This window comes from Papilio machaon, chromosome 14, assembly GCF_912999745.1.
Source record: "Papilio machaon chromosome 14, ilPapMach1.1, whole genome shotgun sequence".
NCBI classification, from domain to species: domain Eukaryota; kingdom Metazoa; phylum Arthropoda; class Insecta; order Lepidoptera; family Papilionidae; genus Papilio; species Papilio machaon.
The window spans coordinates 6,151,400-6,164,138 of NC_059999.1; the positions used below are offsets into that span (position 1 = coordinate 6,151,400).

At 39.8% G+C, this 12,739-nt stretch overlaps 2 protein-coding genes across 2 annotated transcripts; one reads left to right on the forward strand and one right to left on the reverse strand.

Annotated features, from left to right (window-relative positions):
- Positions 1-2,971: 2,971 nt before the first annotated feature.
- Positions 2,972-4,247, reverse strand: LOC106708400 (prohibitin-2). Its single transcript, XM_014499894.2, has one exon. It carries the CDS (start codon positions 4,108-4,110, stop codon positions 3,211-3,213), a length of 900 nt encoding a protein of 299 aa, XP_014355380.2. The 5' UTR covers positions 4,111-4,247; the 3' UTR covers positions 2,972-3,210.
- A 401-nt stretch (positions 4,248-4,648) lies between these two features.
- LOC106708396 (E3 ubiquitin-protein ligase RMND5A) lies at positions 4,649-11,009 on the forward strand. Its single transcript, XM_014499889.2, has 8 exons — positions 4,649-4,957; positions 6,291-6,383; positions 6,539-6,699; positions 6,950-7,156; positions 7,587-7,764; positions 9,514-9,698; positions 9,811-9,962; positions 10,658-11,009. Exons 1-8 carry the CDS (start codon positions 4,822-4,824, stop codon positions 10,722-10,724), a joined length of 1,179 nt encoding a protein of 392 aa, XP_014355375.1. The 5' UTR covers positions 4,649-4,821; the 3' UTR covers positions 10,725-11,009.
- Positions 11,010-12,739: the final 1,730 nt, after the last annotated feature.

Here is a 12,739-nt window from a genome sequence, read left to right on the forward strand (position 1 = left end):
ATTTCATTTTACAAATAAAGATCGTTTTTGAGCAAGTTTACAATTATCTGATATTCAATGACTACAGGCATCTGTAATAAATCCTCATTCTTTTTTAATAAGGACTGCATGGAATAAATTTTGCAATCTTTATACATATAAAATGCCTTTAGTGATGGCAGGTATCATTAACAATCTTACATTTTCTTGAAATGGTGGATGTTGATGATGGGATCACTCTCAAACCAAATATACACTTATAGACTGATTCGGAAAATATTTATTCTTACTCAAACATATTGGATATAATTTAGTTGAAACAGGATTATTATTAAATATGTATATAAAAGTTAAACAGTTATTTTTGATTACTATACATCTTACTTATTTGAGAATATAAACGGAATTAATTTATTATAACATACTTCAAACTTAAGAAAATAATACTGACATTCCTAATTCAAAATAATTTAAACATACTACATAAAAAGCCAAGTAGGTCAGAATTATCAAAAAGGAGTATGTATAGGTATATTCTGAGATTACCAAATCAACACACCCCCTTAATCTCAGAATATACATCATAACAACAGACAAGTACAGAAAACCCAAATATTTAAAGTTATCAACAAAACACCAATAATAAAAAACAATAGAACATTCTCTCGACAAAAACCACAAACTCTTAAACTCTAAAACCACAAGAAAAACACAATAAACTATAAAGGATGGAGATATTAAAAAATCCTGTAAAAGTTTCTCTTAAAAATTTCATTTGAATTCCGTTAAAATATATATTAGACTGTAAAATATTTGACCTTGTATTAAAAGTCAAACCATAAGTCCAAAACTGAGCAAAAGAAAAAATGAAAAATTCAGAATATTCCTCCACTAACAAAAATTAATTGATTCACACCCACGCTTCCACTGCCCGAATCTATTAACTCCACCAAATTATCAACAACCCTTACACTAACACTTTCTGCAACAACAACAACATCAACAACTTTCTGCAACAACAACAACATCAACATCAACACAACAACAACAACAACTCCAACAACAACAACAACTCCAACAACAACAACAACTCCAACAACAACAACAACTCCAACAACAACAACAACTCCAACAACAACAACAACTCCAACAACAACAACAACTCCAACAACAACAACAACTCCAACAACAACAACAACTCCAACAATAACTACAACAACAACAACTCCAACAACAACTCAACAACAACAACAACTCCAACAATAACAACAACAACTCCAACAATAACAACAACAACTCCAACAATAACAACAACGACTCCAACAACAACAACAACGACTCCAACAACAACAACAACAACTCCAACAACAACAACAACAACTCCAACAACAACAACAACAACTCCAACAACAACAACAACAACTCCAACAACAACAACAAAAACTCCAACAACAACTCCAACAACAACAACAACTACAACTCAACAACAACTACAACTCAACAACAACTACAACTCAACAACAACTACAACTCAACAACAACTACAACTCAACAACAACTACAACTCAACAACAACTACAACTCAACAACAACTACAACTCAACAACAACTACAACTCAACAACAACTACAACTCAACAACAACTACAACTCAACAACAACTACAACTCAACAACAACTACAACTCAACAACAACTACAACTCAACAACAACTACAACTCAACAACAACTACAACTCAACAACAACTACAACATCAACAACAACTACAACATCAACAACTCAACAACACCAACAACTCATCAACACCAACAACTCATCAACACCAACAACTCATCAACACCAACAACTCATCAACACCAACAACTCATCAACACCAACAACTCATCAACACCAACAACTCAACAACACCAACTCAACAACACCAACTCAACAACACCAACTCATCAACACCAACTCATCAACACCAACTCATCAACACCAACTCATCAACACCAACTCATCAACACCAACTCAACAACACCAACTCAACAACACCAACTCAACAACACCAACTCAACAACACCAACTCAACAACACCAACTCAACAACACCAACTCAACAACACCAACTCAACAACACCAACTCAACAACACCAACTCAACAACACCAACTCAACAACACCAACTCAACAACACCAACTCAACAACACCAACTCACCAACACCAACTCAACAACATCAACAGCAACCCTCTCTATTCTATCTTCATTTCTTCAACCATTTTTTCACAAAACACGTCATCCGCCGCTGCACTCATCTTTTTCAACACCGTCGATGGTCACCTCTTCTTCACTTCTTGAACCGTTTCTTTAAAAATCACTTCATCCGCCTCTGCATTCATCATTTTCAACACCGTCAATAAATGGTAGATGGATCTTTGACAAATTTGTTTGCAACTGTCACTCTTCCTCCATCTTGAAAAATTTGTTTGCAACTGTAATTCTTGCTCTCCAAACAGGAAAAATACTCCAAAAAAAATATAAATATCAGCATTTCCGGGCCCATAACCTCTTGAAATGGTGGATGTTGATGATGGGATCACTCTCAAACCAAATATACACTTATAGACTGATTCGGAAAATATTTATTCTTACTCAAACATATTGGATATAATTTAGTTGAAACAGGATTATTATTAAATATGTATATAAAAGTTAAACAGTTATTTTTGATTACTATACATCTTACTTATTTGAGAATATAAACGGAATTAATTTATTATAACATACTTCAAACTTAAGAAAATAATACTGACATTCCTAATTCAAAATAATTTAAACATACTACATAAAAAGCCAAGTAGGTCAGAATTATCAAAAAGGAGTATGTATAGGTATATTCTGAGATTACCAAATCAACACATTTTTCAAAGATTATCCAGACATAAAAACATGAAAATACAACATTGAATTGATTATGTATGATTTAGGTTGTAAAAGAAAGACCAATAGCTGTTTACGGTTTTATTTGAATCATTTCATCCACATAATGACTAAAAGCCTACAACTAAATAACATAAAATGCAATATCCACCATCTAAATATATAGTGTTTATACAATTTAAAACATTCAAATGCAAATGTTCAATTTCAAATTGCCACTGAAGCCGCTCCACTTATTATAACCACAGTTTCATCATCGGAAAGAGTGGTTACTGGCTTCAGACACCCAGAACCCTCTTCCTCGGCCTCATGTTACTTCTTTTTTGTCAACTTTTCCGATAAGTCATCAAAGGTAGGATCTTGTAAGTTAATCATAAGGCTGTTTCCAGGAAGGAATACACGGTTTTGTGACTGCGCTATCATTCTAGAAATGCTTTGGGCTGCACGGATTTTGCGCAACTTTAGGTAACCTGGATTCATGCCCATAGCTTTACCCAACATTTCTGCAGCTTCAGCTTCACCCTCTGCTTGTACAATCTTTTGCTGACGCTCCTGCTTAGCTCTTTCAACTACGAAAGCTGCACGCTGAGCCTCTTGTTGTGCTACTTGTTTAGCTTCAACTGCAGCTGTGTATTCCTTCCCAAAACTCAACTCGGTAAGTGAAACATCATCCAATATGATGTTGAAGTCAGCTGCTCGCTCCACCAGCTCGCGGCGTATCAACAAAGAAACTTGTTGACGTTGAGTAATTAGCTGAGATGCATTAAATTTGGCAACAACTGATTTAAGAACTTCATTGCAAATCGAAGGCAGCACTTTCTCGTCGTAGTCGGTACCTAACTGGCGGTACATAATCGGCAAGTGACGTGCATCTGGACGTGATAAAACCCTTAGAGAAATGTTGACCATTTGTAAATCCTTTGAACCAGTAGGAGATGATATTTTTCTAGGACGGGATCTTATGTCGTAAATTATAGGATATTGAAACCATGGTACTCGGAAATGTAACCCTTCAGTCATAACTTGCTGTTGTACACCACCAATTCTATTGAACATTATAGCCCGATGCCCACCTTCCACAGTAAATACCGATTGAGAAATACCGTATGCCGCTGCGCCTACTACTGCTACAACTTTCAGCCCAATACCAAGTCCGGGAGGTCCACCTTTGGCAAATTTGCCTGCCATGTCGTTAAGTTTACTTTGAGCCATTTTCAGAACTCCTAATAAAATGAAAAGATATTACTTTACCAATTCAATGATATAACCTAACACTATTACAGATTGTGCAACAAGGTTGGCTCGGCAAGATGGCAGAGCAAAATGAAGCGGTGTTGCGACGCAGAGTAAAATAAATAATTTATGACCGTTCAATTAAACAAGCACAGACTAAGTAAATATATTATGCAGTGCTGTTGGTCATCACTTTCGGTAATAAAGGACAGGATTGATTATAATATTACCAAAAGTGAGCCCCGCGCCCACTTACAGATCGGTTGATCGTTTTGTAATCATTCGGGAATTTTTGATGATTCCATGACCTAAAACGTTGGATTCTTCATTTGAGGCTTAAAGCCTGGATAAATAGCTTGTGATCAGTTTTCTTTTAAAAGTTATGTTTTAAAAACATAAACTTTTTCGTTTCACAATCGCTCATAACTATGGTTTTATTTATAGCTTTATCCTAATGCTTACAAAATTTTTGTTATGCTCTTTGAAATTACCACAGACAATTGATTACTGAGTTGACAATTTGAGTTTGACATGTAAAATTCAGAGAAGCAGAAAAAGAAAGCATAATGTCTGTTTTCATCAAATAAAAACATTAAATTAAGTTTTGATGATTTCTCTTTAGAATTGATAGTTTCATCAAACACAGAAACAATTTTTAGAATTTCTTTGTGTACAACATAAGAAAGAATTATGGATTCGTGCTTGGGAGTAGAACAGGATTTAGACAAAGCCACATCAAAATTTAATGCTTTAAATGAGCATACTAACAAGGTATTAGAAGAGATCATCAGTCAAGTAGAGGATTTAAAAAACGAAATATCTAAACGTAAGTATAGCATTATAATTGGCAAAGACAAACCAATGATAATAATATTTGTAAGCAAAGTAACCAATATTGCGTTTTACTACCTGTTAAGTCCGTTCTATATTTAGTATATGGTTTTACAATAATGAAATTTGGCACAGATGTAGAACATATTCTCAAAGAACATATAGGCTACTTATTAGGGTTTTTTTAATTCCTAGTAGACAGAGTTGTGGGCAACAACTAGTATATAATGTAGAGTGAAATAACTGAAATAGTTTACAATCAGACTTTGGTATACTTAATTATATCTTAACAATTCAACAATAATTCCCCTATAAAAATAGTACTGTGAGATGAGATTTTAGAAAGTTTATAATTTGATTTGTTATGTAAATACTAGTGATGCAACGGAAGTGTCTTACCGGAACCAGAAACGGAAACAGATGTCAAAAATAAATTTTAGCAGAAACGGAAACGGAAGCGGAAACAGAAGTGTAAATAATAAAAAAAACATATTTACAATTTTTTTATAATTATGTACATTTATCCGACGTTCCTACGGTGAAGGAAACATAGTGATGCTGCCTGCACATATCTGAGAAAAAATTTAATGATATGTGTGAAGTCAACCCGCTCTGGGCCAGCGTGGTTGACTATGGCCTAGTTACCTCTAATTTGGGGTAGGCTCCGAGCCCCTCAGTGGGAATGTATAGTGAGCTGATGATAATAACGATGATGATATATTACATGGTTATCACTTATTCAGAAGTACATTTAATAACTCGTAAGTATGAAATAGTCACATTTTGCCAGTTGTCAAATTTTATATGGACAACAACTAGACAGTTTACTTCAGCAAGAGAAACTGATTGTTTCAAACAGCAGCAGAAAATATTACGAGCTTAAATTCACGAAAAAGTACGTAAACAAACAAATGTGACAAGTGCCGAAAGGCCGTGCACGGACTGCGCGTCTCGCGCCGCGCATTTGGATCTCTTAGCCATCGTAAAGTTCCGTTTTATCTCCGTTATAAAAGTTGCGGAAACAGAAGCAGAAACGGATGTTGAAAAGCACGCGGAACTTCCGCACTTGCGGAAACGGAAACAGACATCCGTTGCATCACTAGTAAATACTTATTATCTCTCAGTTCAATATACTAATAAATGTACATTAGTATTGTTTGTTATATTCAGTTTTTAAATAAATACAAGCAATTTATTAACTTTATTGATAAACATGTTTTCGAAATTGCTATTCATGTTTTATTCTGATTGGTTCCCTAGTTTTGGAGTTTATCTCTGATATACATAGGGATATGTGATTTTTCATATAAAAAGTGTTATATTTGCAGAGCCTCCGGACAGTCCCTTGACGCAGACACAATCAATGATCCTGAGTGATTTGGCAGCTAATGTGAAACAGACCGTTTTTCAAACGTCAACAGGTGAGGTTTACAGAGGCTAACTCGTCACATATTATTCACTAAATTGGGGTAATAAAATAAATAGAATTCAATCTACTTTAGTTCATGTAATTGGATAAAGCTTGTAATCCAAACATTATTCTATAAGTTGTAATGATAGTAAATTTTGTTTATAGAACATCGTGAATTGCATGCAACAGTTTCTCGTGTGGGCAAATCAATTGACCGACACTTCATTGCCGACTATGCTTCAGTTGCTCCAAAAGCCGAGTCCTTTTCGACTGATGCAAACAGACCTATTATGGAGCAGGCTATTGCTCAGCATTTGTATAGACAGGTAAGTTTTATAAGAATGCATTTTATTTTTATCCAAAGAAATACAAATTCACAAACAGTTATCTCTAATATTTTTCATACAATATGATCTAAAAATAAGTATCTTTTTGGTGAGATCATGTTATTACTTAGATTTTCAGCTGATGCCCGAAAATATTTTTTTTTGACAAAAAAAAATTAAAAAGTTTTGTAAATTTTGTAAATAAAATAAAAATGTCTATGCATTATATCTAAACTGTATATTATAATAGGGTTTAGAGGAGGTGGGCGACGTGTTCGTATCTGAGGCGGGTTTGATGTGCGTGGAGCGGACATGCGCGTTCGCATTACTTCAGCGGTGCGCCAGTGCTTTGGCCGCTGGAGATCCTGAGCCTGCGCTTGCCTGGGTGCAGCGCCGCGCGCACCAGCTCACACACTCACCGCTGCCATTCGCATTGCACACCGTGCAGACACTCAAGGTTATTTGCTTACAGATATGAACTCCTTGTGCTATTTCAAAATGAAAAATTTATTTTTACATTTAAATGTGTAATGTTGTGACATATTAGCTCTCAAATCGAATAAATGTGTAAGTTCAGTGAAACAGATTAAAGACACATTTGTTCCAATGCTTTATTTACACATATATACATGACATGCACCTTACTACCTAGCTGACTAATTCTAACTGATTGACATCTCATCCGTCTAACATCTGACATGTGCACTTAGGGCACGGTAGGGAAACGTCACAAGATATTTGTAAAGAAATTGTTAAAAAAAAACAATTTTCAAATTAGATTTGAAGCTATTGTATAAATGGAAGTATGTAGTACAACCTCACCGCTTAAAGGTGTTGGACTATTTTTTCTTTGCCTCCAATTGGCTTATGTGTGTTATTGTATGTAGGTGGGTCGCGAGCAAGGTGTGGGTGCGGCCATAGAGTACGCGAGGCAACAGTTTCCTGCGCACGCGGCGCGACACGAGCGCCAGCTGGCGGCGGCGGTGTGCGCACTGGCCTGGCTGACACCTGGCGCCAGCAACCCCCCACCACAGTACCAGCGGCTGCTCGACCCCCGCGCACTAGGTAACACACAGTTCGCGACACGAGCGCCAGCTGGCGGCGGCGGCGGCGGTGTGCGCACTGGCCTGGCTGACACCTGGCGCCAGCAACCCCCCACCACAGTACCAGCGGCTGCTCGACCCCCGCGCACTAGGTAACACACAGTTCGCGACACGAGCGCCAGCTGGCAGCGGCGGCGGCGGTGTGCGCACTGGCCTGGCTGACACCTGGCGCCAGCAACCCCCCACCACAGTACCAGCGGCTGCTCGACCCCCGCGCACTAGGTAACACACAGTTCGCGACACGAGCGCCAGCTGGCGGCGGCGGTGTGCGCACTGGCCTGGCTGACACCTGGCGCCAGCAACCCCCCACCACAGTACCAGCGGCTGCTCGACCCCCGCGCACTAGGTAACACACAGTTCGCGACACGAGCGCCAGCTGGCGGCGGCGGCGGCGGTGTGCGCACTGGCCTGGCTGACACCTGGCGCCAGCAACCCCCCACCACAGTACCAGCGGCTGCTCGACCCCCGCGCACTAGGTAACACACAGTTCGCGACACGAGCGCCAGCTGGCGGCGGCGGTGTGCGCACTGGCCTGGCTGACACCTGGCGCCAGCAACCCCCCACCACAGTACCAGCGGCTGCTCGACCCCCGCGCACTAGGTAACACACAGTTCGCGACACGAGCGCCAGCTGGCGGCGGCGGTGTGCGCACTGGCCTGGCTGACACCTGGCGCCAGCAACCCCCCACCACAGTACCAGCGGCTGCTCGACCCCCGCGCACTAGGTAACACACAGTTCGCGACACGAGCGCCAGCTGGCGGCGGCGGCGGCGGTGTGCGCACTGGCCTGGCTGACACCTGGCGCCAGCAACCCCCCACCACAGTACCAGCGGCTGCTCGACCCCCGCGCACTAGGTAACACACAGTTCGCGACACGAGCGCCAGCTGGCGGCGGCGGTGTGCGCACTGGCCTGGCTGACACCTGGCGCCAGCAACCCCCCACCACAGTACCAGCGGCTGCTCGACCCCCGCGCACTAGGTAACACACAGTTCGCGACACGAGCGCCAGCTGGCGGCGGCGGTGTGCGCACTGGCCTGGCTGACACCTGGCGCCAGCAACCCCCCACCACAGTACCAGCGGCTGCTCGACCCCCGCGCACTAGGTAACACACAGTTCGCGACACGAGCGCCAGCTGGCGGCGGCGGTGTGCGCACTGGCCTGGCTGACACCTGGCGCCAGCAACCCCCCACCACAGTACCAGCGGCTGCTCGACCCCCGCGCACTAGGTAACACACAGTTCGCGACACGAGCGCCAGCTGGCGGCGGCGGTGTGCGCACTGGCCTGGCTGACACCTGGCGCCAGCAACCCCCCACCACAGTACCAGCGGCTGCTCGACCCCCGCGCACTAGGTAACACACAGTTCGCGACACGAGCGCCAGCTGGCGGCGGCGGTGTGCGCACTAGCCTGGCTGACACCTGGCGCCAGCAACCCCCCACCACAGTACCAGCGGCTGCTCGACCCCCGCGCACTAGGTAACACACAGTTCGCGACACGAGCGCCAGCTGGCGGCGGCGGTGTGCGCACTGGCCTGGCTGACACCTGGCGCCAGCAACCCCCCACCACAGTACCAGCGGCTGCTCGACCCCCGCGCACTAGGTAACACACAGTTCGCGACACGAGCGCCAGCTGGTGGAAAACTTCAAAATGTCACTTAGAATGTTCATCAACATGTATATGATGAAATGTGATGTAACGTGTTTGTACTGTAGGTAGCGAGGCGGCGGAGCTGTTTGTGCGCGAGGCGTGCGCGTTGCTGCGGCTGGCTCCGCTGTCACCGTTAGCTGGTGCAGTGAGTGCGGGCGCGCGCGTGTTGCCCGCACTGCACGACATTCGCAACAAGATGTGCCAGCAACATGTCGCCGCAGCCTGGGCTGATGATGAACTACCTTTAGAGGTATACTACGATGTTACACTCTCATAGTAATCAAATAAATCCTACATAGATACTTTTTTATCAATTGAAAATATAATGTAAGATGTAGTTATCACAATAATGTTGTGTACAGGTGGAGCTTGGTGCGGAAGGTGGCGGCTATCATTCAGTGTTCGCGTGCCCCATCCTGCGTCAGCAGGCTTCAGAGCAGAATCCGCCGATGCGCCTGCTGTGTGGACATGTCATCTCACGTGATGCTCTCAACAAGCTCGCTATGGGTGTCAAGTGAGATAACACAACATTTATACCCCTTTTCCACTAAATGGGCTAGTGGAAATTACAAACGACTGTTATAAATATGACTTAGTGCAAAAAGGAATTTAGTATGAATGAAATCATTTAACTGTAAATTCTGCAACATCTTTTACCTACATGTAAAAGACTAGCATCCGATAAAATGAAGTGCCCAAGGTTTAATTTTAGTAGCTACTTGTTTGAGTTAGTCAGATCTAAAACCCCGTGAGATTGTAGGTGTCCAACTATACCCTCTGTGAAAAATTTCACATTCTGTAAAACGTCAATTGATTGCCACATGTTATATCAGAAATAAAAGCGTTACTATTTCTAAAAAAAAAAATCAAAAATAAAAAATCTCTTAAAAATAAAAAAATATTCTTTAAAATTACTAACTTGAATAAGACAGCTCATAACTCCATGGAGTTAATTTCCTTAATTATAATTGTCGCCGCGATTGTACAAAACTACAAAGGTGTTTGAATTTTCATGGAGCCAATACTTGAACATCTATTACCTATTGGGTTATATTTTTGAGGGAAAAGATGGCCTTACCCGCAAGTTTCCTTTTATGATAAATTTAGATTTAACAAATCTTTTCACATATCTATTACAGATAATTATTATAACTTTTTATCTTTTGTTTGTTATGTGTATATGAACTTTTTTTTTACCTTTCTTTCCAGATTGAAATGCCCGTATTGCCCCATGGAGCAATCACCATCTGAAGCACGACAAATATACTTTTCTTAATCTTTTCAACGCACTTATATTGTATAACTGTAGGACATGAAGCACTTTGTTAATGACACTGTAACATAGATTACACATAACATATGTAACATAGAGCGGACGTGTAATCATAAGTCTTTACCGCACTCAGATACTTTAAATGGTCACTAAGTGCGACCCTTAATGTATGAGATGAAAACTAATAGATTAGAGTGCGTCATAGACCTATGTGGCAATAAAATTAGACAGTACGATGTTAAATTTTGTTTTATATTATGTAGATCGAAAGACTCGTGATGAAATGATTTCTGAAATAAATAATTATGTAAGTTTTATTTAAAAAAAAAAAACCCTTATTTTACCACCAATTTAACAAAAACGATAAAAATTTGAAGTAATTAAACCATTAAAATTTCTAATCTAGTGAAATAGGACTTAGATCTATGTGGTCAAATATATAAAACATTTACCTTAGTAAAAATATAGTTCTGTTCAATTGATGACAAGAATCTTGTGGCAGACTAGTCAATTGTTATCTTTACGTTTAATTTTGAATAATGAGGGAACAGCAAATGCACGGGTCAATGTTGCCATTTTCATAATTTCAAAATGCTATAAAGATATCGCAATATGTATAATGCGATATTCAAAAGAGAACGTTAAGTATGAGTGTGGAGGTACACAGGTAAAGGTAGGCCTAGGAAGAGATGGATAGATTGCGTGAAAGATGACATGATCAAGAAGGGGGTGACAATGGAGATGACAGCAGACATATTTATTTGGAGGACGGAAACCTGGTGCACCGACTCTACGTAAGTGGGACAAGGTCAAGATGATGATGTCGCGCATGACATGTCGATTAATCTGCTGATGTGTTTGAATGCATCAATTAAAACAGTAAGGAATTACTAGAACACAGGTCACAATTTGAAAATCAATCCTTTTTATTTGCAACATGGTCGCCTTGCGGGAGAATTTACAAAAGTTTTGTTCATTGGAAGGCGCCTCCTGTCAATGTAACAAAAACTGGTAACCATAAGATCCTTGTGCGACCTTAAAAGCATAATTAGTGCTAATTGAAGTACTAAACGACGACAAAATTGAGAGACTGTTAAAAAATCCAATTCATCTCCTAAAAAGGTAATTGAAAAGAAACACATGATGATCCTCGGTACATAATTTATTTAATGGATATGTACATAGACAAAAGATTTTTAGGACAAATAAAAATTTGGCAATAACTTTCAACAATAGCAATAATATTATTAAAAAAAAAAGTCGAGTAAGCCGGCGAACGCACCAACAATATAACAATCATAATTTATTTACTTAAAATATAGCCCGGATTTGCTCACAGCTAAGTTTGACCATAGACAATTATACTTATTTTAAAAATAAACGCCTTTTGTTATCGAAAACTGATACATCAAAAGTCGTTTCACAAACTGACCACCTAACTTAAGACAAAATTTCATTAAACCTAAAAAAATAAATTAATAATTTAAAATTTTTTTTTCACCTTGTAAAGTATGAGCCGCAACAATTTTAATATCATATCGATTTAACTTTAAAACGAAAGGCATCTTTTGAAGAATTAAAATTCATTTCAACCAAACCCGATACCGAACAACATTGTCACACAAAACTTTCACAGATTGCAAATAACTTCACAAAAAAAAAAAAATTATAAAAATCATACTGGCAACATTTTGTTCAAATTATTGGAATCTGTCATCCTGACCATAGACAACCAAAACAAATATAAATATTATCGTCCCTTTCACTCTTTTTCAAAAAACATAGATAACAATGTTTTTGTGTAGGTGTTTAAAAACGAGTTACTTTTAACTATCGTTGTCTTTTTCACATTGATAGAAGAAGTAATTTCCAATACGTGAAAGTTTCGATAGCTTACAATCTTTAAGCCAGTACAAGTACACAAAAAAACTAATAATCCTTGAGGAAATGTCTATGTTTTACATAAATATGCGCAGCATCTAACAGCCAAGTACACACCAATTAGGTACTAATTATTG